The sequence below is a fragment of the Artemia sp. Qi Xiang Cuo genome, chromosome 21 (assembly GCF_049724085.1).
Source record: "Artemia sp. Qi Xiang Cuo chromosome 21, ASM4972408v1, whole genome shotgun sequence".
In the NCBI taxonomy this organism is placed as follows: Eukaryota; Metazoa; Arthropoda; class Branchiopoda; order Anostraca; family Artemiidae; genus Artemia; species Artemia sp. Qi Xiang Cuo.
Window position 1 is genome coordinate 45,982,266 of NC_142814.1, and position 27,701 is coordinate 46,009,966.

A 27,701-nucleotide genomic window follows, 5' to 3' on the forward strand; every position below is an offset into this window, starting at 1 on the left:
TAATGACTTATAAATCTTTGGAAACAGACTCTATTTCTGCCCGTTTAAGTTTTGATGTTGCTCCTTACTTTCAGTTGAAGAAACTTTTTATAATTTAATTTCTGATTGCGGGGGGCTGGGCACGGTTGAAGTTATTTTCAGGTAGAAATACCCTCCACCTCTTCCATGGAAAATTCCCCCCTCAAGACAATCCCGTTCCTGTCGACTTTTGAAGGCTGCTTCTTCATTTTTCGATAATCAGGCAATTTTTTCAAACTCATAGCTTTTGACTGGCAACACTAAAGTTAATTAATCCTAAATCTTTGGAAACAGCCTCTATTTCTGCACGTTTTGAAGTTTTGATATTGTTCCTTACTTTCAGTTGGCTACAATTTCTTATAATTTAATTTCTGATTACCGGGAGCTGGGCCTGGTTGAAGTTGTTTTCACTTAAGAATACCCTCCCGCTCTTCCATGGAAAATTTCCCCTCAAGACAATCCCATTCGTTTCGACTTTTGCAGGGTGTTTCTCCATTTTTCGATAATCAGGCAATTTTCTCAAGCTCATAGCTTTTGACTGGCAACACTAAAGTTAATGAATCCTAAATCTTTGAAAACAGCCTCTATTTCTACCCGTTTAAGTTTCGATGTTGCTCCTTACTTTCAGTTGAAGAAACTTTTTATAATTTAATTTCTGATCGCGAGGGATTGGGCACGGTTGAAGTTGTTTTCACGTAAAAATACCCTCCACCTCTTCCATGGAAAATTCCCCCCTCAAGACAATCCCATTCCTGTCGACATTTGGAGGGTGTTTCTGCATTTTTCGATAATCAGGCAATTTTCTCAAACTCATAGCTTTTGACTGGCAACACTCAAGTTAATGAATCCGAAATCTTTGGAAACAGCATCTATTTCAGCCCATTTAAGTTTTGATGTTGCTCCTTACTTTCAGTTGAAGAAACTTTTTTATAATTTAATTTCTGATCGCGGGGGGCTGGGCACGGTTGAAGTTGTTTTCACTTAAAAATACCCTCCACCTCTTCTATGGAAAATTCCCCCTCAAGACAATCCCATTCGTTTCGACTTTTGCAGGGTGTTTCTTCATTTTTCGATAATCAGGCAATTTTCTCAAACTCATAGCTTTTGACTGGCAACAGTAAAGTTAATGAATCCTAAATCTTTGGAAACAATCTCTATTTCTGCCCGTTTAAGTTTTGATGTTGCTCCTTACTTCAGTTGAAGAAACTTTTTTTTATAATTTAATTTCTGATCTCGGGGGGCTGGGCACGGTTGAAGTTTTTTTTACGTAAAAATACACTCCCCCTCTTCTGTGGAAAAATCCCCATTCAAGACAATACCATACCCGTCGACTTTTGGAAGGTGTACCCCCATTTTTCGATAATCAGGCAATTTTCTGAAGCTCATAGCTTTTGACAGTAAAGTTAATGAATCCTAAATCTTTGGAAACAAACTCTATTTCTGCCCGTTTAAGTTTTGATGTTGCTCCTTACTTTCAGTTGAAGAAACTTTTTTATAATTTAATTTCTGATCGCGGGGGGCTGGGCACGGTTGAAGTTGTTTTCACGTAAAAATACCCTCCACCTCTTCCATGGAACATTCCCCCCTCAATACAATACCATTCCTGTCGACTTTTGGAGGGTGTTTCCCCCATTTTTCGATAATCAGGCAATTTTCTCAAACTCATAGCTTTTGACTGGCAACACTAAAGTTAATGAACCCTTTTTTTCCACCTTAATAGGATCAAATTCGCAAATCCTATCTACCGAGATATAAAACTAATGTAGTTCACCCATTTTTGTCTTTTTAAGCCCCCCCACCAACAAAAAATTTCTCTCGCAAGTGCCTGGTGATGTAAAACCTACACTCCGACATTTCTTCATCTTAATTGACTTTAGAAATATCATGCAAAATAAACGAACCAATCAGGTGTTACAATCCTTTTGTTTGTCTGAGTTTAGCATCCGATTTTTTAAATAACAAAGCCCGTCTTAAAATATTCTAGCAATATCCATTCGTGTATGTAGAGGAGCCTACCTCCGGTCCATTCTTGGTACACAAAACCTTGATATTTTCACGATCCGTCTTATAAACTAATGTAGTTCACCCATTTTTGTCTTTTTAAGCCCCCTCACCAACAAAAAATTTCCCTCGCGCGTGCCTGGTGATGTAAAACCTACACTCCGACATTTCTTCATCTTAATTGACTTTTGAAATATCATGCGAAATAAACGAACCAATCAGGTGTTACAATCCTTTTGTTTGTCTGAGTTTAGCATCCGATTTTTTAAATTACAAAGCCCGTCTTAAAATATTCTAGCGTTATCCATTCGTGTATGTAGAGGAGGCTACCTCCGGTCCATTCTTGGTACACAAAACCTTGGGATTTTCACGATCCGTCTTATAAACTAATGTAGTTCACCCATTTATGTCTTTTTAAGCCCTCTCACCAACAAAAAATTTCCCTCGCACGTGCCTGGTGATGTAAAACCTACACTCCGACATTTCTTCATCTTAATTGACTTTAGAAATAACATGCAAAATAAACGAACCAATCAGGTGTTACAATCCTTTTGTCTGTCTGAGATTAGCATCCGATTTTTTAAATAACAAAGCCCGTCTTAAAATATTCTAGCGATATCCATTCGTGTATGTAGAGGAGCCTACCTCCGGTCCATTCTTGGTACACAAAACCTTGGGATTTTCACGATCCGTCTTATAAACTAATGTAGTTCACCTATTTTTGTCTTTTTATGCCCCCCACCAACAAAAAATTTCCCTCGCACGTGCCTGGTGATTTAAAATCTACACTCCAACAATTGTTCATCTTAATTTACTTTAGAAATATCATGCAAAATAAACGAACCAATCAGATGTTACAATCCTTCTGTTTGTCTGGGTTTAGCATCCGATTTTTTAAATAACAAAGTCCGTCGTAAAACATTCTAGTAATATCCATTCGTGTATGTAGAAGAGCTTACCTCCGGTCCATTCTTGGTACACAAAACCTTGGGATCTTATAAACTAATGTAGTTCACCCATTTTTGTCTTTTTAAGCCCCCTCACCAACAAAATATTTCCCTTGCACGTGTCTGGTGATGTAAAACCTAAACTCCGAAATTTCTTCATCTTAATTGACTTTAGAAATATCATGCAAAATAAACGAACCAATCAGGTGTTACAATCCTTTTGTCTGTCTGAGTTTAGCATCCGATTTTTTAAATAACAAACCCCGTCTAAAAATATTCTAGCGATATTCATTCGTGTGTGTAGAGTAGGCTACCTTCGGTCCATTCTTGGTACACAAAACCTTGGGATTTTCATGATCCGTCTTATAAACTCATGTAGTTCACCCATTTTTGTCTTTTTAAGCCCCCCCCCCCACCAACAAGAAATTTCCCTGGCATATGCCTGGTGATGTAAAACCTACACTCCGACATTTCTTCATCTTAATTGACTTTAGAAATATCATGCAAAATAAACGAACCAATCAGGTATTACAATCCTTTTGTTTGTCTGAGTTTAGCATCCGATTTTTTAAATAACAAAGCACGTCTTAAAATATTCTAGTGATATCCATTCGTGTATGTAGGGGAGGCTACCTCCGGTCCATTCTTGGTACACAAAACCTTGGGATTTTCACGATCCTTCTTATAAACTAATGTAGTTCACCCATTTTTGTCTTTTTCAGCCCCCCCTCCCCCACCAACAAAAAATTTACCTCGCACGTGCCGGGTGATGTAAAATCTACACTCCGACAATTCTTCATCTTAATTGACTTTAGAAATATCATGCAAAATAAACGAACCAATCAGGTGTTACAATCCTTTTGTTTGTCTGAGTTTAGCATCCGATTTTTTAAATAACAAAGCCCGTCTTAAAATATTCTAGCGATATCCATTCGTGTATGTAGAGGAGGCTACCTCCGGTCTATTCTTGGTACACAAAACCTTGGGATTTTCACGATCACGTCTTATAAACTAATTCAGTTCACCCATTTTTGTCTTTTAAAGCCCTCTCCCCAATCACAAATTACCCTCGTAAGTGCCTGGAGATTTAAAACCTAAACTCTAACAATTCTTCATCTTCCTTTACTTTAGAAATAACATGCAAAATTAACGAACCAATCAGATGTTACAATCCTTCTGTTTGTATGGGTTTAGCATCCGATTTTTTAAATAACAAAGTCCGTCTGAAAATCTTCTAGTAATATGCATTCGTGTATATAGGGGAGCCTACCTCTGATCCATTCTTGTTATAAAAAACCTTGAAATCTTATAAACTAATTTAGTTCACCTATTTTTGTCTTTTTAAGCCCTCCACCAACAAAATATTTCCCTCCTACATGCCTGGTGATGTAAAACCTACACTCCGACATTTTTTCATCTTAATTGACTTTAGAAATATCAGGCAAAATAAACGAACCAATCAGGTGTTACAATCCTTTTGTTTGTCTGAGTTTAGCATCCGATTTTTTAAATAACAAAGCCCGTTTAAAAATATTCTAGCGATATTCATTCGTGTGTGTAGAGGAGGCTACCTTCGGTCCATTCTTGGTACATAAAACCTTGGGATTTTCATGATCTGTCTTATAAACTAATGTAGTTCACCCATTTTTGTCTTTTTAAGCCCCCCCCCCACCAACAAGAAATTTCCCTCGCATGTGCCTGGTGATGTAAAACCTACACTCCGACATTTCTTCATCTTAATTGACTTTAGAAATATCATGCAAAATAAACGAACCAATCAGGTGTTACAATCCTTTTGTTTGTCTGAGTTTAGCATCCGATTTTTTAAATAACAAAGCCCGTCTTAAAATATTCTAGCGATATCCATTCGTGTATGTAGAGGAGGCTACCTCTGGTCCATTCTTGGTATACAAAACCTTGGGATTTTCACGATCCGTCTTATAAACTAATGTAATTCACCCATTTTTGTCTTTTTAAGCCCCCCCCACCAACAAAAAATGACTCTCGCAAGTGCCGGGTGGTGTAAAACCTAAGCTCCGACAATTATTTATCTTACTTTAATTTAGAAATATCATGCAAAATTAAAAAACCAATCAGGTGTTACAATCCTTTTGTTTGTCTGAGTTTAGCATCCGATTTTTTAAATAACATATTTTTAACCAATCACTACTCGAGTTACCGTATATTGAGCAAGCACTAATGTCTATGATTGGTTCTTAAAAAACGGATGTTGACTCAAAAACCAGTTTGATTGAGTTACATAATTTCGACTATGCTCCTAAAACATGTTGGACCACATTATACCATGTCAGCTTTAAAAAATAAAAAATAAAAAATGCCCACGTGAAATCACGACGCACATTCTTATGAAATTCATACTCTCAAAACATGTTAGAGCATTATATCTTGCCAACTTTAAAAAAATGTGCATGTGATAATTCCATGTGCAATTGATATCAATAGCAATAACCAGTCTGGTAATCTGCCTTGGAAAGCTGCCAAGGAGCATAAAGTACGAGAATTCCATAAGTACATGCTCTGGAAAGACGCCAAGAAACGTAAGGCAAGCAAATCCATAAGTACATGCTCTGGAAATCTTTTTCCTATAGCTTCAAGCAAATAGCATGGTAATTCCTATAGGACCGGTAGAAGTATAACTTAGGACTATACTGATGTCATAAGGAAAGATTTAAGAGAAATGGGAACTTCCTGGGAGGGTATTAAGAGGGATGCTTTGAATAGATTAGGATGGAAGAGGAATATGCGTAGCTGTGCCTGCATCAGCCGGATTGGTGCTGCAGCGAGATTTTTTGTACTAGCATTAGTAGTAGTGCTATTTTCTCACTAAAAATACGAAAAACTGGAAATGGCTTGCAAAGATTCGTCACAAAAATAAACCAATAAAATTTTATCAATATTTTTAACAAAGAAGTTTTTGACAGTAATCTCTATTTTCTCTTTGGTGTAACCATAATTTCATTTCTAATATTCAAGAAAGATAAAATCTATATCTACATGAATCCCAATTTCAACTCCACTAAACTCAATTATTTCCTAGCTTCAGCTTTATGAGCTAATATAGCTTATATTAAAATCATTAGTACTGATTGGGGTGAGGGGGAGCTTGAAAGCATTTTCCAAAATAAAGTTTAGAGCCAGAGTAAAGTAAAGAGCCACAGTAAAACCTAAAATGTGGTAGTAATAAAATTCCATGACAAATCTAACTTAAAACTTAAAGAAATAACCACGATTGAGATGGAACAATAAGAAGTTAATAATCACAATCATAATCACATCAAAGCATGGAAAATCACAAATGAATATCACAGCATGAATAATCACATCAAGCATGAAAATACCATGTGCTGCTATGAATGAATAGATGAAACCTAAAACGAACAGAAATTTAAATGAATAGTACGGTCAAACTTAAGGCGAAGATGAATTACACTAGATAAGAGCTCAGCTACCACCCCCTTAACTTCTACAAATACCAGAGTATCATTTGTGCTTTACCGAGAACGATTTGCATTTTAAACTGAATATTTTCATTTTTAATAATATAAGCAATAACAAAATGTTAAAATCAATGAAGGTTTACACGCAAGAGATATAAAATGGGGCTACTTGTCTCTCAAACCCTCAAAAGATTCGGATTTCATTTGTGCTTTACTGAAAAAGAAACGGATTAAAGGCGGGAGGGAGATCTTTTCTTTCTGTACATAAGCAATTCTAAAGTTATATTGAATGCAAATCAATCTTGCGTGGTCTTGTGGCTGGGGGCTCGAACTGAAACTTCTAGGGGGAGTTTTTAAAAGAGGGACAAGGTGACTTAAAATTTTATATATGAAGGGGAAGAGATTAAACAATTTATCCCCAAACCACACAAAAGAGTACACTTTGTTTTTTGTGATTTTTTTTTTTGGTTTTATTTCTGTTGTCCGTCACGCAGTTTTATTTTTTTAGTTAATAGTAACATTTATTTTTTTAGTTAATAGTAATTTTAGTTTTTAGCAACGATATTGAATTTTTCAGGTGAACTCTGCATTAATTTAAATAAAGCAAACAATAACACTTCATTCTTCAACCCATTATTGGCCGAGTTTTACCAATGGATTAATGTTAAAAACGAGACCATAGACAAATTGAGTGCCAAGTTTCTGGAAGTTATCGCCGAGGAGCACAGTCTTTTGATGAATGAATTAAAGCAATTCAACCATGAATTGAATCTGACATCCTATAATAAAAAGACAAATAATCTATTGTATCTGAGGGTGAGTTTAAAAATCGAGCCTTTTTACATTTTTGGTACTTGTGTAATATACCTAACAAACAGAAGAAGTGAAGTTAGGTTGATCGTAATGAAATATAAAAAAAAACAAGTTTTTTTAACTGAAAGTAAGGAACGACGTTAAAACTTAAAACGAACGGAAATTATTCCGTGCATAAAAAGACAAAAAATCTATTGTATCTGTGGGTGAGATTAAAAATTGAGCCTTTTTAAAACAATTGTACTTGTGTAATATACCAAACGCAGACAAGAAGTAAAATTACATTGATCTTAATTAAATATTCAAAAAAAAAACAAGTTTTTTAACTGAAAGTAAGGAAGGACGTTAAAGCTTAAAACGAACGGAAATTATTCAGTCAAAAAAAGACAAATAATCTATTGTATCTGAGGGTAAGTTTAAAAATCGAGCCTTTTTAAATTAATGGTACTTGTGTAATATACCTAACACAGAAAAGAAGTAAAGTTAGATTGATCTTAATGAAATACTAAATAAAAAAAAAAAGTTTTTTTAACTGAAAGTAAGGAACGACGTTAAAACTTAAAACGAACGGAAATTATTCCGTGCATAAAAAGACAAAAAATCTATTGTATCTGAGGGTGAATTTAAAAATCGAGCCTTTTTACATTAATGGTACTTGTTTAATATACCTAACACACAGAAGAATTGAAGTTAGGTTGATATTAATGAAATACTAAATAAAAAAAACAAGTTCTGTTAACTGAAAGTAAGGAAGGAATTTAAAACTTAAAAAGAACTGAAATTATTCCGTGCATAAAAAGACAAATAATCTATTGTATCTGTGGGTGAGTTTAAAAATCGAGCCTTTTTACATTAATGGTACCTTTGTAATATACCTAGCACACAGAAGAAGTGAAGTTAGGTTGATCTTAATGAAATATTAAATAAAAAAAACAAGTTTTTTTAACTGAAAGTAAGGAACGACGTTAAAACTTAAAACGAACTGAAATTATTCCGTGCATAAAAAGACAAATAATCTATTGTATCTGAGGGTGAGTTTAAAAATCAAGCCTTTTTACATTAATGTTACTTGTGTAATATACCTAACACACAGAAGAAGTGAAGTTAGGTTGATCTTAATGAAATATTAAATAAAAAAACAAGTTGTTTTGACTGAAAGTAAGGAACGACGTTAAAACTTAAAACGAACGGAAATTATTCCGTGCATAAAAAGACAAATAATCTATTGTATCTGAGGGTGAGTTTAAAAATCGAGCCTTTTTACATTAATGGTACTTGTGTAATATACCTAACACACAGAAGAAGTGAAGTTAGGTTGATCTTAATGAAATACTAAATAAAAAAAACAAGTTTTTTTAACTGAAAGTAAGGAACAACGTTAAAACTTAAAACGAACGGAAATTATTCCGTGCAAAAAAGACAAATAATCTATTGTATCTGAGGGTGAGTTTAAAAATCGAGCCTTTTTAAATTAATGGTACTTTTGTAATATACCTAACACAGAGAAGAAGTGAAGTTAGGTTGATCTTAATGAAATATTAAATAAAAAAAACAAGTTTTTTAACTGAAAGTAAGGAAGGACGTTAAAACTTAAAACGAACGGAAATTATTCCGTGCATAAACAGACAAATAATCTATTGTATCTGAGGGTGAGTTTAAAAATCGAGCCTTTTTAAATTAATGGTACTTGTGTAATATACCTAAAACACATAAGAAGTGAAGTTAGGTTGATCTTAAGGAAATACTCAATAAAAAAAAAAAGTTTTTTTAACTGAAAGTAAGGAAGGACGTTAAAACTTAAAACGAACGGAAATTTATTCAATGCATAAAAAGACAAATAATCTATTGTTTTTGAGGATTAGTTTAACAATCGAGCCTTTTTAAAACAATTGTACTTGTGTAATATACCAATCACACAGAAGAAGTGAAGTTAGATTGATCTTAATGAAATATTAAATAAAAAAACAAGTTTTTTCAACTTAAAGTAAGGATCGACTTTAAAACTTAAAACGAACGGAAATTATTCCGTGCATAAAAAGACAAATAATCTATAGTATCTGAGGATGAGATTAAAAATCGAGCCATTTTAAATTAATGGTACTTTTGTAATATACCTAACACGCAGAAGAAGTGAAGTTTGTTTGATCTTAAGTAAATAATCAATAAAAAAAACAAGATGTTTTAACTGAAAGTAAGTAACGACGTTAAAACTTAAAACGATCGGAAATTATTCCGTCCATGAAAAGACAAATAATCTATTGTATCTGAGGGTAAGTTTAAAAATCGAGCCTTTTTACATTAATGGTACTTTTGTAATATACCTAACACAGAGAAGAAGTGAATTTAGGTTGATCTTAATGAAATATTAAATAAAAAAAAAACAAGTTCTTTTAACTGAAAGTAAGGAACGACGTTAAAACTTAAAACGAACGGAAATTATTCCGTGCAAAAAAGACAAATAATCTATTGTATCTGAGGGTGAGTTTAAAAATCGATCCTTTTTACATTAATGGTCCTTTTGTAATATACCTAACGCAAATAAGAAGTGAAGTTAGATTGATCTTAATGAAATACTCAATAAAAAAAACAAGTTTTTTTAACTAAAAGTAAGGAACGACGTTAAAACTTAAAACGAACGGAAATTATTCCGTCCATAAAAAGACAAATAATCTATTGTATCTGAGGGTAAGTTTAAAAATCGAGCCATTTTACATTAATGGTACTTGTGTAATATACCTAACACAGAGAAGAAGTGAAGTTAGGTTGATCTTAAGGAAATACTCAATAAAAAAATCAATTTTTTTTAACTGAAAGTAAGGAACGACTTTAAAACTTAAAACGAACGTAAATTATTCCGTGCATAAAAAGACAAATAATCTAGTTTATCTGAGGATGATTTTAAAAATTGAGCCTTTTAAAAACAGTTTCATTTTTGTAATATACCTAATGCACAGAGGAAGTAAAGTTACACTGACCTTAATAAAATACTAAATAAAAAAACAAGTTCTTTTAAATTAAATTAATTATGTACTTTAAAAATTAAAACGAACGGAAATTATTCCGTGCATAAAAAGACAAATAATCTATTGTATCTGAGGGTGAGTTTAAAAATCGAGCCTTTTTACATTAATGGTACTTGTGTAATATACCTAACGCACAGAAGAAGTGAAGTTAGTTTGATCTTAAGTACATAGTAAATAAAAAAACAAGTTGTTTTAAATTAAATTAAGTCACGAATTTAAAACTTAAAACCAACGGAAATTAGTCCGTTAATAAACAGACAAAAAGTCTCTTGTATCTGAGGGTGAGTTTTAATATTTAGCTTTTTTACAGGCTTGTCAATTGGGTAATATACCTAATACACATAAGAAGTGAAGTTAGGTTGATTTTAATGAAATACTCAATAAAAAAAAAAGTTGTTTTAACTAAAAGTAAGGAACAACGTTAAAACTTAAAACGAACGGAAATTATTCCGTTCAAAAAAGACAAATAATCTATTGTTTTTGAGGGTTAGTTTAAAAATCGAGCCTTTTTTACATTAATGGTACTTGTGTAATATACCTAACACACAGAAGAAGTGAAGTTAGTTTGATCTTAATTAAATAATAAATAATAAAAAAAACAAGTTCTTTTAACTGAAAGTGAGGAACTACTTTAAAACTTAAAACGAACGGAAATTATTCCGTGCATAAAAAGACAAATAATCTATTGTAACAGTTTTTTTTTTCAGTTAAAGTTTTTTTAACTGAAAGTAAGGAACGACTTTAAAACTTAAAACGAACGGAAATTATTCCGTGCATAAAAAGACAAATAATCTATTGTATCTGAGGGTGAGTTTAAAAATCGAGCCTTTTTACATTAATGGTAATTGTGTAATATACCTAACACACAAAAGAAGTGAAGTTAGTTTTATATTAATGAAATACTAAATAAAAAAAAAAAGTTTTTTTAACTGAAAGTAAGGAACGACGTTAAAACTTAAAACGAACGGAAATTATTCCGTGCATAAAAAGACAAATAATCTATTGTATCTGAGGGTGAGTTTAAAAATCGAGCCTTTTTACATTAATGGTACTTGTGTAATATACCTAACACACAGAAGAAGTGAAGTTAGGTTGATCTTAATGAAATATTAAATAAAAAAATCAAGTTTTTTTTAACTGAAAGTAAGGAACGACTTTAAAACTTAAAACGAACGAAAATTATTCCGTGCATAAAAAGACAAATAATCCATTGTATCTGAGGGTGAGTTTAAAAATTGAGCCTTTTTATATTAATGGTACTTGTGTAATATACATAATGCAAATAGGAAGTGATGTTATACTTATATTTATGAAATATTAAATAAAAAACACAAGATTTTTTAAACTGAATCAATTAACGAATTAATAAATTAAAACTAACTGATATAAGACATTGAATTAAAATAAAAAAAATATCAAGTCTCTGAGGATGAGTTAAAAATTTACCCTTTTTACATCAGTGACCATTGTTTAATATACCTAAAACACAGACGAAGTAAATTTAGGTTGATATTAATGAAATATTAAATAAAAAAAAAAAATTTTTTTTAAATGAAAGTAAGGAACGAATTTAAAACTTAAAATGAACGGAAATTATTCCGTGCATAAAAAGACAAATAATCTATTGTATCTGAGGGTGAGTTTAAAAATTGAGCCATTTTAAAATAATGGTACCTTTGTAATATCCCTAGCACGGAGAATAATTTAAGTTTGGTTTATATAAATTAAATATTAAATAAAAAAAACAAGTTTTTTAACTTGTAATTAGTAAGGACTTTTACTCTTATAACAAACGGATATTGTTCAATCAATGAACACACAAAAACTATCTTTTATGTGAGGATAAGTTAAAATATTGAGCTTTTTACAGACAATTATACCGTTGTAATATACCAAGCACACAGAAGAAGTAAAGGGATATTGATCTTAATAAAATACTAAATAAAAAAAAACAAGTTTTTTTAACTGAAAGTGAGGAACGACGTTAAAACTTAAAACGAACGGAAATTATTCAGTGAATAAAAAGACAAATAATCTATTTTTTTTGAGGGTGAGTTTAAAAATCGAGCCTTTTTACGTCAATGTTACTTTTTTAATATACATAACGAACATAATATGTTAAGTTAGGTTTATAATAATGATATATTAAATAAAAAAACAAGTTTTTTGAAACTACAGTAAGTAAAGAATTTAAAGATAAAAACTAACGGAAATTATTCAGTTCATAAAAAGACAAATAATATATGGTATCTGAGGGTGAGTATAAAAATCGAGCCTTTTTACAGTAATGGTACTTGTTTAATTGACATATAGAAAATTATATTTGAATTTTTGTCGATATTATGTAATTATTAAATAAAAAAAACAAGTTGTTTTGACTGGCTATAAGTAAGGTATTTACAAATTGAATTGTTAGTTAATTGTTCATAGAATAAAAAGACAAAATATAGATATTATCTGAGGGTGATTTTAAATATTGAGCCTGTTAACGACAACGATGTTTGTGTAATATACCAAACGCACAGATTACGTAAATGGAGATTGATCTTAAGAAAATACTAAATAAAAAAACAAGTTTTTTTAAATTAAATTAAGGAACGACTTTAAAACTTAAAATGAACGGGAAATTATTCCGTGAATAAAAAGACAAATAATATCTTGTATCTGAGGGTGATTTTAAAAATCGAGCCTTTTTACATTAACGGTACTTGTGTAATATACCTAATACACAGAAGAAGTGAAGTTAGGTTGATCTTAAGGAAAAACTAAATAAAAAAAACAAGTTGTTTTAACTGAAAGTAAGGAACGACTTTAAAACTTAAAACGATCGGAAATTATTCCGTGCATAAAAAGACAAATAATCTATTGTTTTTGAGGGTTAGTTTAAAAATCGAGCCTTTTTTACATTAATGGTACTTGTGTAATATACATAACGCACAAACGAAGTAAAGTTAGATTGATCTTAATTAAATAATCAATAAAAAAAACATGTTTTTTTAACTGAAAGTAAGGAAGGACGTTAAAACTTAAAACGAACGGAAATTATTCAATCCATAAAAAGACAAATAATCTATTGTATCTGAGGGTTAGTTTAAAAATCGAGCCTTTTTAAAATAATGGTACTTGTGTAATATACCAAACGCAGACAGGAAGTGAAGTTAGGTTGATCTTAATGAAATACTAAATAATAAAAAAACAAGTTTTTTTAACTGAAAGTAAGGAACGACGTTAAAACTTAAAACGAACGGAAATTATTCCGTGCATAAAAAGACAAATAATCTATTGTATCTGAGTGTAAGTTTAAAAATCGAGCCTTTTTAAATTAATGGTGCTTGTGTAATATACCTAATACACAGAAGAAGTGAATTTAGATTGATCTTAATGAAATACTAAATAAAAAAAAAAAATTTTTTTTAACTGAAAGTAAGGAACGACTTTAAAACTTAAAAAGAACGGAAAATTATTCCGTGCATAAAAAGACAAATAATCTATTGTTTGTGAGGGTGACTTTAAAAATCGACCCTTTTTACAGTAATGGTACTTGTGTAATATACATAACGCACAGAAGAAGTGAAGTTAGGTTCATCTTAAGGAATTATTCAATAAAAAAAACAAGTTTTTTTAACTGAAAGTAAGGAAGGAAGTTAAAACTTAAAACGAACGGAAATTATTCAATGCATAAAAAGACAAAAACTCTATTGTATCTGAGGGTTAATTTAAAAATCGAACCTTTTTAAATTAATGGTACTTGTGTAATATACCTAACACAGAGAAGAAGTGAAGTTGGGTTGATATTAATGAAATACTAAATAAAAAAAAACAAGTTTTTTTAACTGAAAGTAAGGAACGAAGTTAAAACTTAAAAAGAACGGAAATTATTCCGTGCATAAAAAGACAAATAATCTATTGTATCTGAGGGTGACTTTAAAAATCGAGCCTTTTTACATTAATGGTACTTGTGTAATATACCTAACACACAGAAGAAGTGAAGTTAGGTTGATCTTAATGAAATATTAAATAAAAAAATCAAGTTTTTTTAACTTAAAGTAAGGAACGACGTTAAAACTTAAAACGAACGGAAATTATTCCGTTCATAAAAAGACAAATAATCTATTGTATCTGAGGGTGACTTTAAAAATCGAGCCTTTTTACATTAATGGCACTTGTGTAATATACCTAACACACAGAAGAAGTGAAGTTAGGTTGATCTTAATTAAATACTAAATAAAAAAAAACAAGTTCTTTTAACTTATAGTAAGTAACGAATTTAAAACTTAGAACGAAATGATATTATTCAGTGCATAAAAAGAAAAATAATCGATTTTATCTGTGGATAAGTTTATAAATCGAGACATTTTTCAAAATATTTGCTTCTGTAATATACATAAAGCAGAAAAGAAGTGAAGTTAGATTTATCTTAATGAAATATTAAATAAAAAAAACAAGTTTTTTTAAGTGAAAGTAAGGAACGACGTTAAAACTTAAAACGAACGGAAATTATTCAGTGCATAAAAAGACAAATAATCTATTGTATCTGAGGGTTATTTTAAAAATCGAGCCTTTTTAAATTAATGGTACTTGTGTAATATACCTAACACACAGAAGAAGTTAAGTTAGATTGATCTTAATGAAATATTAAATAATAAAAAAAACAAGTTTTTTTAACTGAAAGTTAGGAACAACGTTAAAACTTAAAACGAACGGAAATTATTCCGTGCATAAAAAGACAAATAATCTATTGTATCTGAGGGTGAGTTTAAAAATTGAGCCTTTTTAAATTAATGGGACTTTTGTAATATACCTAATACACATAAGAAGTGAAGTTACGTTGATCTTAATGAAATATTAAATAAAAAAACAAGTTTTGTTAACTGAAAGTAAGGAAGGACTTTAAAACTTAAAACGAACGGAAATTATTCCGTGCATAAAAAGACAAATAATCTATTGTATCTGAGGGTGAGTTTAAAAATTAAGCCTTTTTACATTAATGGTACTTGTGTAATATACCAAACGCACACAATAAGTTAAATTACATTGATAGTAATGAAAAATTCAATAAAAAAACAAGTTTTTTTAACTAATAGTAAGGAGCAGCTTTAAAACTTATAACAAACAAATATTATTCCAGGCATAAACAGACAAAAAATCTATTTTATCTGTGGATGACTTTAAAAATCGAACTTTTTAAGATTAACGGTACTTGTGTAATATACATATCACACAGAAGAAGTGAAGTTAGATTGATCTTAATGAAATACTAAATAAAAAAACAAGTTTTTTTGACTGAAAGTAAGGAACGACGTTTAAACTTAAAACGAACGGAAATTATTCCTTGCATAAAAAGACAAATAATCTATTGTATGTGAGGGTGAGTTTAAAAATCGAGCCTTTTTACGTTAATGGTACTTGTGTAATATACCTAAAACACATAAGAAGTGAAGTTAGGTTGATATTAATGAAATACTCAATAAAAAAAACAAGTTTTTTTAACTGAAAGTAAGGAACGACTTTAAAACTTAAAACGAACGGAAATTATTCCGTGCATAAAAAGACAAATAATCTATTGTATCTGAGGATGAGTTTAAAAATCGAGCCTTTTTACATTAATGGGACTTGTGTAATATACCTAACACAGAGAAGAAGTGAAGTTAGGTTGATCTTAATGAAATATTAAATAAAAAAACAAGTTTTTTAACTGAAAGTAAGGAAGGACGTTAAAACTTAAAACGAACGGAAATTATTCAGTGCATAAAAAGACAAATAATCTATTGTATCTGAGGGTTATTTTAAAAATCGAGCCTTTTTAGAATAATGGTACTTGTGTAATATACCTAACGCACAGAAGAAGTGAAGTTGGCTTTATCTTAATGAAATACTCAATAAAAAAAACAAGTTGTTTTGACTGAAAGTAAGGAACGACGTTAAAACTTAAAACGAACGGAAATTATTCCATCCATAAAAAGACAAATAATCTATTGTATCTGAGGGTGAGTTTAAAAATCGAGCCTTTTTAAATTAATGGTACTTGTGTAATATACCTAACACACAGAAGAAGTGAAGTTAGGTTGATCTTAATGAAATATTAAATAAAAAAACAAGTTTTTTAACTGAAAGTAAGGAACGACGTTAAAACTTAAAACGAACGGAAATTATTCCGTGCATAAAAAGACAAATAGTCTATTGTATCTGAGGGTGAGTTTAAAAATCGAGCCTTTTTACATTAATGGTACTTGTGTAATATACCTAACACACAGAAGAAGTGAAGTTAGGTTGATCTTAATGAAATAATAAATAAAAAAAACAAGTTTTTTTAACTGAAAGTAAGGAACGAAGTTAAAACTTAAAACGAACGGAAATTATTCCTTCCATAAAAAGACAAATAATATAATGTTTTTGAGGGTTAGTTTAAATATCGAACCTTTTTACGTTATTGGTATTTTTTTAATATACCTAAAGCACATAAGAAGTTAATTTGGTTTTATATTAATTAAATCATAAATAAAAAAAAACAAGTTTTTTTAAATGAAAGTAAGGATCGAAGTTAAAAATTAAAAATAACAGAAATTATTCAGTGCATAAAAAGACAAATAATCTATTGTATCTGAGGGTGAGTTTAAAAATCGAGCCTTTTTACATTAATTGTATTTGTGTAATTTACCTAACACACAGAAGAAGTGAAGTTAGGTTGATCTTAATGAAATATTAAATAAAAAAAACGAGTTTTTTTAACTGAAAGTAAGGAACGACGTTAAAACTTAAAATGAACGGAAATTATTCCGTGCATAAAAAGACAAATAATCTATTGTATCTGAGGGTGAGTTTAAAAATCGACCCTTTTTACATTAATGGTACTTGTGTAATATACCTAACACACATAATAAGTGAAGTTTGGTTGATCTTAATGAAATATTAAATAAAAAAACAACTTTTTTTTTAACTGAAAGTAAGGAACGACGTTAAAACTTAAAACGAACGGAAATTATTCCGTGCATAAAAAGACAAAAATCTATTGTATCTGAGGGTCAATTTAAAAATCGAGCCTTTTTACATTAATTGTACTTGTGTAATATACCTAAAACACAGAAGAAGTAAAGTTAGGTTGATCTTAATGAAATACTAAATAAAAAAAAAAGTTGTTTTGACTAAAAGTAAGGAACAAAGTTAAAACTTAAAACGAACGGAAATTATTCCGTTCATAAAAAGACAAATAATCTATTGTATCTGAGGGTTAGTTTAAAAATCGAGCCTTTTTAAATTTATGGTGCTTGTGTAATATACCTAACAAAAATAATAAGTTAATTTATTTTTATATTAATTAAATACTAAATAAAAAAAAAACAAGTTTTTTTGACTGAAAGTAAGGAACGAAGTTAAAACTTAAAACGAACGGAAATTATTCCGTGCATAAAAAGACAAATAATCTATTGTATCTGAGGGTGAGTTTAAAAATCGAGCCTTTTTACATTAATGGTACTTGTGTAATATACCTAACACACAGAAGAAGTGAAGTTAGGTTGATCTTAATGAAATACTAAATAAAAAAAACAATTTTTTTAACTGAAAGTAAGGAACGAATTTAAAACTTAAAATGAAAGGAAATTATTCCGTGCATAAAAAGATAGCTAATATATTGTATCTGAGGGTGATATTAGAAATCGAGCCTTTTTACATTAATGGTGCTTGTTTAATATACCTAATGCACAAAATAAATAAAGTTAGATTGATATTAATTAATTATTAAATAAAAAAAACAAGTTTTTTTTAACTGGAAGTAGGGAACGACTTTAAAACTTAAAACAAACAGAAATTATTCCGTGCATGAAAGGGGCTGTCCCCTCCTCAACGCCTCGCTCTTTACGCTTAAGTTTGACTTTCATACAACTCTATTTTTTTTTAAACAATGAAAAACTTTAGCGTAAAGAGCGAGACGTTGAGGATATTTAGGATATTTTAGGATATTTAGGATATTAGTTGAGGATATTTTATTAATTTTACCCTCGCTCGTAAAGAGCGAGGCGTTATTTAATATTTCATTAAAATCAACCTAACTTCGCTTCTTCTGTGTGTTACGTATATTACACAAGTACCATTAATGTAAAAAGGCTCGATTTTTAAACTCACCATCAGATACAATAGATTATTTGTCTTTTTATGCACAGAATAATTTCTGTTCGTTTTAAGTTTTAAAGTTGTTCCTTACTTTCAGTTAAAAAACTTGTTTTTTTATTTAATTTTTGAACGTTGTTGAATTACTACATGTTTTTATTCAGGCTCACCCTCCATGAATAACTACAAACAAATTTTCATACTAATTTTACTTTTATTTGTTTTAATGGATTTCGTGACACCTGTTTAATTTTATTTACGAACGTTTTTACTAGTAATAAATATACTTAACTTACGAATTAACTTACGTAACGAACTTCTATATTCATATACTTTTAATACCTATATTAGAGGGTTCGCCCCCTAGACAATACCTTGCCCTTTAAGCTAAAGTTCGAATTTTGTTCCAATTCTTTAAAAATTACCCCTTAATCACAACTGCCGTTAATTAGAATAAATAGCTCTTATGACAGTACTAAATAATCTTTGGCTTAAAGAGCGAGGTATTGACTAGGGGGTGAACTCAATCATATACGTAATGTTTTCTGTCTTTTTAAGTTTTGATGTTGCTCCTTACTTTCAATTTTAAAACTTGTTTTTTTATATATAATTTCTGATGTTTTTTTAAATAATGCTGGGAAATCCTGCACCCCCTTCATAGGAATGTCCCTCCCCCCATGAAAGCTTCCTTGATGTAAAGATCCTCCCACATAACCCCTGACCCACTCCCCCCACCCCCACTACCCGAGAAAATCCCCCATCAAAACATTTGTATAGTTACCAATAATAAATACTGTATGTAAGCATTGGGTAAAGTTCAAAACTTTCAGCCCTCCCCCGGGGACTTAGGGGGGTTAAGTCATCCTTAAAGATATAGTTATTATATTGTCGACCATGCTGAACAAAATGGCTATCTCAAAATTTTGATCGGGTGACTTTGGGAAAAAAATGAGCGTGGGAGGGGGCCTAGTTGCCCTCCATTTTTTTGGTCACTTAAAAAAGGGCACTAGAATTTTTAATTTCCGTTTGAATGATCCCTCCCAAAATATTCTAGGACCACTGGGTCTATACGATCACCCCTGGGGAAAAAAACAAAAAAAAAAAACAATAAACACGCATCCGTGATCTTTCTTCTGGCAAAAAATGCAAAATTCCACATTTTTGTAGATAGGAGCTTGAAAGCTCTACCGTAGGGTTCTCTGATACGCTGAATATGATGGTGTGATTTTCTCATTAAGGTGCTATAACTTTTAGAGGGTCTTTCCCCTTTTTTCGAAAATCAGCAACATTTTCTCGGGTAGGACTCGGATAACTTTTGACAGGTAGAACTGAAATTGATGAAACGGATTTATTTAAAAGCAGCATTAAAATTTGAGTCTTTTGATGTATCTATTGGTATCAAAATTCCGTTTTCTACAGTTTCGGTTACCATTGAGCCGGGTCACTCCTTACTTACAGTTCGTTACCACGAACTGTTTGATAAGAAAATATGATGAAAATACAATACTTATTAACACAATTATGGGCACTACAACAGAGAATTATGGAAAGCAGGCCCCCAATAACGCATTATATTAAATGATTTCAAATCTAACCTAAATACCAACTAAAATACTTGATTAAAATATACTTCATTGTAGCTTATCTCTCTCACGCTAAGCTGATTATCACCGAGCATATACTGAAATAGATAAAGAAACCGGTTCTACTCAGAGCAAGAACTTGTGTGTGTTTGGTATATAATTTACCATATTTTTTTCACTATTTTCATTCAAATACTGCTTTACATACAAACACTAAAATTACTTTGTATTTACTGACGTTGAATCTATTGTTTTTACTCAGGTTGAAATCGCATGATAGAAAAATATATTCTGTTTGAAAGTCGATAAAAAAAATGTGCCCTGATTATTCTGCTTTTATTGTTTTGTTTGTATATTTCTGCTCTAGATAAAAAAAAAAATGGACAAACTCAATCCTTGGATTTGAGATTTGACAAGAACTTGGACTTGATAAGGGTTCCTTGTCAAGTTCCATCGATATATCATGTAATGCTGGACATATGGAATGTTTACATGACTCAAATTTAGGGTACAATCCCATTATATGGGCCTTTCGGGTTAATCACTATAGACTAGGTAATGATAAAACCCGTTTTTGACGTCTTAACTGTTATAGAGCAGTCAATGATAGCAAGGTTTTCATTGCGTATACGATATTAAATCGTGTTTTTTTGGGGTTTAGGGGGGGGCGGTACCTAGGTTATGTTAGGTTACGTATTTAATATGTGCAAATCCTTACCCCCCCCCCTAATTTGCAAATATATAGCCCAAATTTGTTTCTAAACTATTATATATTCATCCTATTTTATTTTATTTCATTAGGATTAACCAAACTTGACTTTTTAGAGAGGCCCATATAATGGGATAGTACCAAATTTAGATATTTCGTTCCAAGGCTACTTTTCGCATAAACGAGTCTTTTCTTTGTCGTCGCTATTCTAATGTCTGAAGAATCTGAAGAAATCTTACTTTCATGACAAAAACAGACAGGTGTTGCTTTGAAGAAGATCCAAAATTTGTATGAATAAATAAGTGAAACCCAACATGGACAGTAATTAAAATTCTGTACCTTGTCTTATAGCCACACACTCAAGATCTTGTATCGTGAACATGAGACAATAACCGGTTTTCATTCTCTTTATACCAGACAATATTAGCTTCGGCTCGGTGGGAAACTGCATTGTAGCTATATGTTAATTAAATATTTAGTTGGTATTTTAGTTTGGTTAGGTTGGTTTGTATGAATAAATAAGTGAAACCCAATATGGACAGTAATTAAAATTCGTACCTTGTCTTATAGCCACCACACTAAAGATCTTGTATCGTGAACATGGACAATAACCGGTTTTCATTGTGTTTTATACCGGACAATATTAGTTTCGGCTCGGTGGGAAACTACATTGTAGCTATATTTAAATTAAATATTTAGTTGGTATTTTGGTTAGGTTAGATTTGGTTTGTTTAAGTTACGTATCAATATAATGCGTTCTGGGCGGTCCCCTTCCATAACTCTTTGTTGTAGTTTTCATAATTTTGTTGATAAAGTATTATATTTTCGTCATATTTTTTTTTATTTTATTAATATTAACCAAACTTCACTTCTCGACAGAACTTGAATGTCGTGGCTATAAGACACAAGTACCTTAAAATAAATAAACAATTCAAAAATAAACAATCAAAAATTACCACAATCAGGAGCAGGACTAAGCCCTCTGAAGGCGATATCGTCGTTCGTACTTTACTGCAAATGATTTATATTTCAAGTTGTGTGTTTTATTTGATATAACATCATCAACAATACAGCAACAACAACAACAAAAAACATATGGTTCTTGTTAAGAATCCGATAAACAAGCGAGAACTGTATTACGGACATCAGATAGGCATTACCTGGAAATTCATATGAGACGCTGTATAAACACAGGGTTTCTCACCCCGGGAACTATATTTAAACTTTAGTTTTTTGGGGTTTAGGAGGACTAAAGGGTACCTAGGTTGGGTTAGTTAGGTTACGTATTTAACATATGCTATGTTTTACCCCCACCCCTCCCTAATGCGCAAATTTATAGCCCAATTTTGTTTCTGAACTATTATATTTGCATCCTATTTTGTTTTATTTCATTAGCATTAACGAAACTTCACGTCTTGTGTGTTTATCAGATTCTTAACAAGTACAAAACCTATTTCAATAATTATTTTTTTTATCTTTTTCCACAAAAGAATTTTTTCAAAGAAAATTAAAGATCTACATTAACCCAAAGATGAACAGACACACATTTAAATAAGATTTCTAGCGTATAACTATAATAAATAATCAATGAATAAACTAAAGCCAAAACGAACAGAAATATTATAAGTAACCAAGTCGAACTCAAAGCAAGCAGAAAATACCGCAAAGGGGAGAAGCCTAAGGCTAACCCCCCCCCCCCCCTGGCCATCTAAAGACCAGAACATAATCTGCAAATAGTATATTTCATTGGTTAAGAAAACAATATTTTATATATTCTAGATCAAATTTTAATAATAGTTGTACGATAATGCCTTGGATCGATGGGTACGGGAAAAAAATCCAAATACGGGGGCTGAAATCTGCATAATCTTTTGGGTTCTTTAGAGCTTGCTGAATCCTAAACCCCGTCTCGTTACAACCTCGAGTATGGACAAATATCAATCAACTATCCCCCTCCACATTCTTTGCAAGTTTCATGTTAATTCCCTTAACTTTCTTCGAGATATTACATATATTTTTTTTATAATCTGGATGAGCATAGCGCATTTTGATGTAATTCAACTTCCCCATCAACAAGTCCTGACAATTATAACTTGGTATACTTAGCCAATCGTGACATATATCAGATATTCCCTATGGACAAAACTGGACGCACATACTATCTCCTCATTTAGTATACCGCCCCCAACAACATACCCTGAAGGCTCACCGTAATATCCTGAGTTTTAATGAGATTTTACACGGACACCTTTTTAGCAACCTGGATTTACATATTTTATATTCATTTAGTTTTAAACATCCCGAGAACTTTAAGTAGTGGAAGTAACATTAGTAGTAGTAGCAGTAGTAACAGCAGTAGTATTAGCAGTCACCAGTAGTCACAGTTTTAGTTGTAAGTAGTCATAATTACTTGTAGTCGCAGTTGCAATTCCAGTTTGTCACAGAAACAGTCACAAGTAGTAGCAGTCGCTAATATTCACAGTTACTGTTTCAAGTATTCACAGTTGCAATTAGTGGCAGTCGAAGTCGCATGTAGCCGCAGACAGAGGAAAGTGTTGCAGTAAAAGTCAAATGTAGTCGCAATAGCAGTTCCAAGTAGTCACAGGCAATTGGAGTCTTAATGAAGAGATTTCACATTTGCAAGTAGTCACAAACGCAAACAATCAGAGTCATAAATAGTCGCAGAAGCAGTAGTAGTCTAAGTAGCAGTAGTAGTCTAAGTAGCAGCAGTAATTGAAGTATCCCTTACCATCAGCCTCTCCTGAGTTGTTGCTGATGCGTCCTTTTGACAACATATATGTATATAATTTGGTTTGGTTTTTTTTTTCTACGTAAACCAGATAATCCCCTGAAAGTTTGATTTTATTGCCCTTAGCCATCCCAGATATATTTCAGATACTCACTTTTAACATTCTTATTTAATTAAACACCCCCCTCAACATATGAAAAGAAACCAAACTGCATCAGAGTGGATTCTAAGCTTGGATCTCCCTGGTTAAGTATAGTGGGGATGCATGTAAAATGTAACCTAACCAAATACAAACTAAATAGTTATTAAAATATAGCTACAATGTTGTTTTTCCCCTGAGCCGAAGCTAATTGTCTCCCTATGCAAATTGCAATAATCCGTTTATTGTCTTATTCTAATGATCCTAATTTTTTAGTATGTAGAGTAAATATCGGTAAATTTTATAAGTAGATTAATTAAAAAAACTTTTTCCACAAAATAAGTTTTTCAAAGAAAAGAAAAGAACTCCATTAAACCAAAAATCAGCAAAAATAAAATAAAATAATCTACCAAGCTTGAAACTACCACAAATCAGAATCGATAAATAAATGAAACCCAAAACCAACAGAAATTACAATAAATAACCGATCCAAACTCAAAATGAGCAGAAATTAACATGAGTTGGGCTCAAAACCTCTAAGCCTTCCCAAGGCCAGAACATAATTTGCACTTTACTGAAAAAATATAAATATTTTTACCTTTATAGCTTTAATAAATCAAATAATATTAACATTTTGATTACTAAATATCAGTATATGTATATTAAGCTGACAATGCACATTCATTTGTATTTTTTTAGCAGAAAACTCCCCCCAGCGTCTTCAGGGCAAGAGTTGTAAGTTATGCCCTGGTGGCATATAAGGTTCTTATTGACATCTTTGTCATAGAAACTTGAAAAAGGGCTCATTCGATTGGGAATTCAAAGCACTAGTGCCCTTTTTTAATAGTCGAAAGTGATTTGAGGGCAACTAACCCCCTTATCATAACAATCTTTTCCCCTAAACCTTCCCAAGGCCAGAACATAATTTGCACTTTACTGAGAAAAATAAAAATGAATGTACATTGTCAGTTTAATATACATATATTGATATTTATTAATCAAAATGTTGGTATTAATTGATTTATTAAAGTTATAAAAGTAAAAACGTTTATATTTTTTCAGTAAAGTGCAAATTATGTTCTGGCCTTTTGAAGACTTAGGGGTTTTGAGCCCAACTCATGTTAATTTCTGCTAGTTTTGAGTTTGACTCGGTTATTTATTGTAAGATTTTGATTGGATGTGTTTGGGGGAATGATGGGCATGAGAGGGGGGTTAGCTACCCTCCAATCACTTTCAACTATTAAAAAGGGCAATATCTCTCTCAATTTTTAATTGGATGAGCCTCCTTTGAAATTTTTTCGAGAACACTATCCATACAAATCTTACATTCCACGAGGGCATAACTTACAACTATTACCCCGGGGTCTCTAGGGGGGATTTAATCCTTAAATACTTAATTTTCAGAACTTTCAACTACGTTGAACAAAATGACTTTCTTAAAACTTTGATTGGATGTGCTTGGGGAAATGGTGGGCGTGACAGGGAGGTTAATTACTCTCTTCTCACTTTCGACTATTAAAAAGGGCACTAGCCCTTTCAATTTCCAATCCAATGAGCCCTTTTTGAAATTTTTACAACAACTTTCAATATAAACCTTATGTTTTCCCAGGGCATAACTTGCAACCCTTACACTAAGGACTCTGAGGGGGTTATCATCCCAAAAGACCTAATTTACAGAACTCTCAACTACGTTGAACAAAATGGGCATCTCAAAATTTTAATTGGATGTGTTTGGGGAAACGGTGGGTGTGAGTGGGGGGCTAGATGCCCTCCAATCACTTCGATTATTAAAAAGGGCATTAGCCCTTTTAATATCCAATTGAATGAGCCCTTTTTGAAATTTCTACAACATTACATTTTGTAAGAACCTTATATGCCCCATGGCATACCTTACAACCCTTACCATGAGGGCTGTGGGGGGGTTGTCATTCTTAAAGACCTGCTTTCAAAAACTTTCAACTACGTTGAATAAAATGGCTATCTAAAAATTTTGATTGGATGTGTTTGGGGAAAAGGTGGGCGTTGAGACGGGGGTTAGTTGCCCTCAAATCACTTTCGACTATTAAAAAAGAGTACTAGCCCTTTGAATTTCCAATTGAATGAACCCTTTTTCAAGTTTTTACGGCAAAGATTTCAATAAAAACCTTATATGCCCACAGGGCATAACTTATAACCCTTGCCCTGAAGACTGTGGGGAGAGTTTCCTGATCAAAGGTATAATATCCGAACTTGTAACTGCGTGGAACAAAACGGCCATCTCAAAATTTTGATTGGATGTGTTTGGGGAAATGGTGGGCGTGGAAGGGGTGTTATTTGCCTTCCAATCACTTTCGACTATTAAAAAAGGCACTAGCCATTTCAATTTCCAATCGAATTAGCCCTTTTTGAAGTATCCACGACAACGCTTTCTATAAAAAAAATCTTATTTGCCCCCTGGGCATAACTTACAACCCTTTCCCTCAGGGCTGTTGGGTGGTTTTCATCCTCACAGACCTAATTTCCAGAACTTTCAACTATGTTGGACAAAATGGCTATCTCAAAATTTTGATTGGATGTGTTTGGGGAAAAGGTGGGCGTGAGAGAGGGGTTAGTTGGCCTCCAATCACTTTCAACTGTTAAAAAAGAGCACGAGCTCTTTGAATTTCCTATCGAATGAGCCTTTTTTGAAGTTTCTACGACAACCCATTCTATAAAAACCTTATATGCCCCCAGGGCATAACTTACAACCCTTGCCCTGAGGGCTGTGGGGGATTGTCCTCCTCAAAAACATAATTTTTATCTAGAAATCAATTACGCTTATCAATATGGCTATCTCAAAATTTTATTGGATGTGTTTGGGGAAATGGTGGGCGTGGAAGGGGTGTTAGTTGCCTTCCAATCACTTTCGACCATTAAAAAGGGCACAAGCCACTCCAGTTTTCAATCGAATGAGCCCTTCTTTGAAGTTTCTACGACAACTCCTTTGATACCAAGTACCCTGGTCCTAAGACAATACTTTGTGCCAACATCGTTCATTACTTAGGCAGCGCTCTTACGCTGCCTATGATTGGTGAATATGTTAGTTTACCTCTATTCCAGCCTTCGGACTCTATTTATGGTTCTTGATGATTTTAATAGATTTAATGAGGTGATTGCCTTCAGAACACCAAGGGACAAATATTATGCATTGCAATTTTTTGAACTTCTATCTTGAAGAGTATCTATCTTGCAATTTATATCCGGTGTGTTTTAATCTGTCACATGTAGCCAATTCATCTGCGTCATTCATGGACAATATCCTTTCGCCTTATGCATGTTAGGCCACATCTTTGATTATGGATGAATCATGTATTATTATGTCTGGCTATAAGATTCAAAAGATTTTGCATATAGAAATTACTATAAAATAGAGAAAATTTTCAACTAAGAAAAGGGGTGGATCTAGAGCAAAATCTTGAGAGTGCCCAGCGTGACAAGGGAGCCAATAATCAAAATCATGGAGGGGTACTTATGCACTATACTCTTCACACCGCTATAGACTGTACAAGAAAACCAGACATGGAGACCCGTCAAACGGGTATTTGCTATCTAAATTGATTGCAAAGCGTGGTTTCTTATCGAGTTTACAATATTTAAACGATTGTTTTTTTTGCGATTTAGGGGGGGAGGTACCTGGTTAGGTTAGGTGGTACTTGTGCATTTTATCTAACACAGCGCTATAGACTGTACAAGGAAAAACTAATGAAAACCCGTCAAACGGGTATTTGCAAGCGATAAATGGATTGCAAAGCGTGATTCCTTATTGCGTTTACAATATTTAAACTATTTTTGGGGGGTTAAGGGGGGGGGAGGTACCTAGATTAAGTTAGGTTACGTATTGCTATTTTATTTTATTAGCATTGACCAAACTTGACCTTTGTGTGTAAAGTATAATGCACAAGTACCCTTGGGGGGTGTGTGTGTGACAAAAGCACTAATAATTGACTGAATTGATAAATTTATTCAAAAAAGAGTGGAAAAAACAAGGAATGAGGGTGCAAGAAATTCTGGGGGGGGGGGGCAGGGTCCTCCCAGCCCCACTGGATCCGCCAGTGCTAAGAATAGATATAGTTTAAAGTGGCTGTTGTTGATTCATAAAGGAATGAAGTACAAGAAGTGAGAGATCCGAACAGATCA

The 27,701-nt window shown here is 32.1% G+C and overlaps 1 protein-coding gene across 1 annotated transcript in view; it reads left to right on the top strand.

Annotated features, from left to right (window-relative positions):
- The window catches only part of LOC148939631 (uncharacterized), a 53,254-nt gene that overhangs the window by 23,309 nt on the left and 2,244 nt on the right, over window positions 1-27,701 (top strand). The window contains exon 2 of the mRNA XM_089106625.1: window positions 7,002-7,240. Coding sequence (XP_088962751.1) covers window positions 7,002-7,240 — 239 coding nt within the window. The remainder of the gene's footprint in view (window positions 1-7,001; window positions 7,241-27,701) is intronic.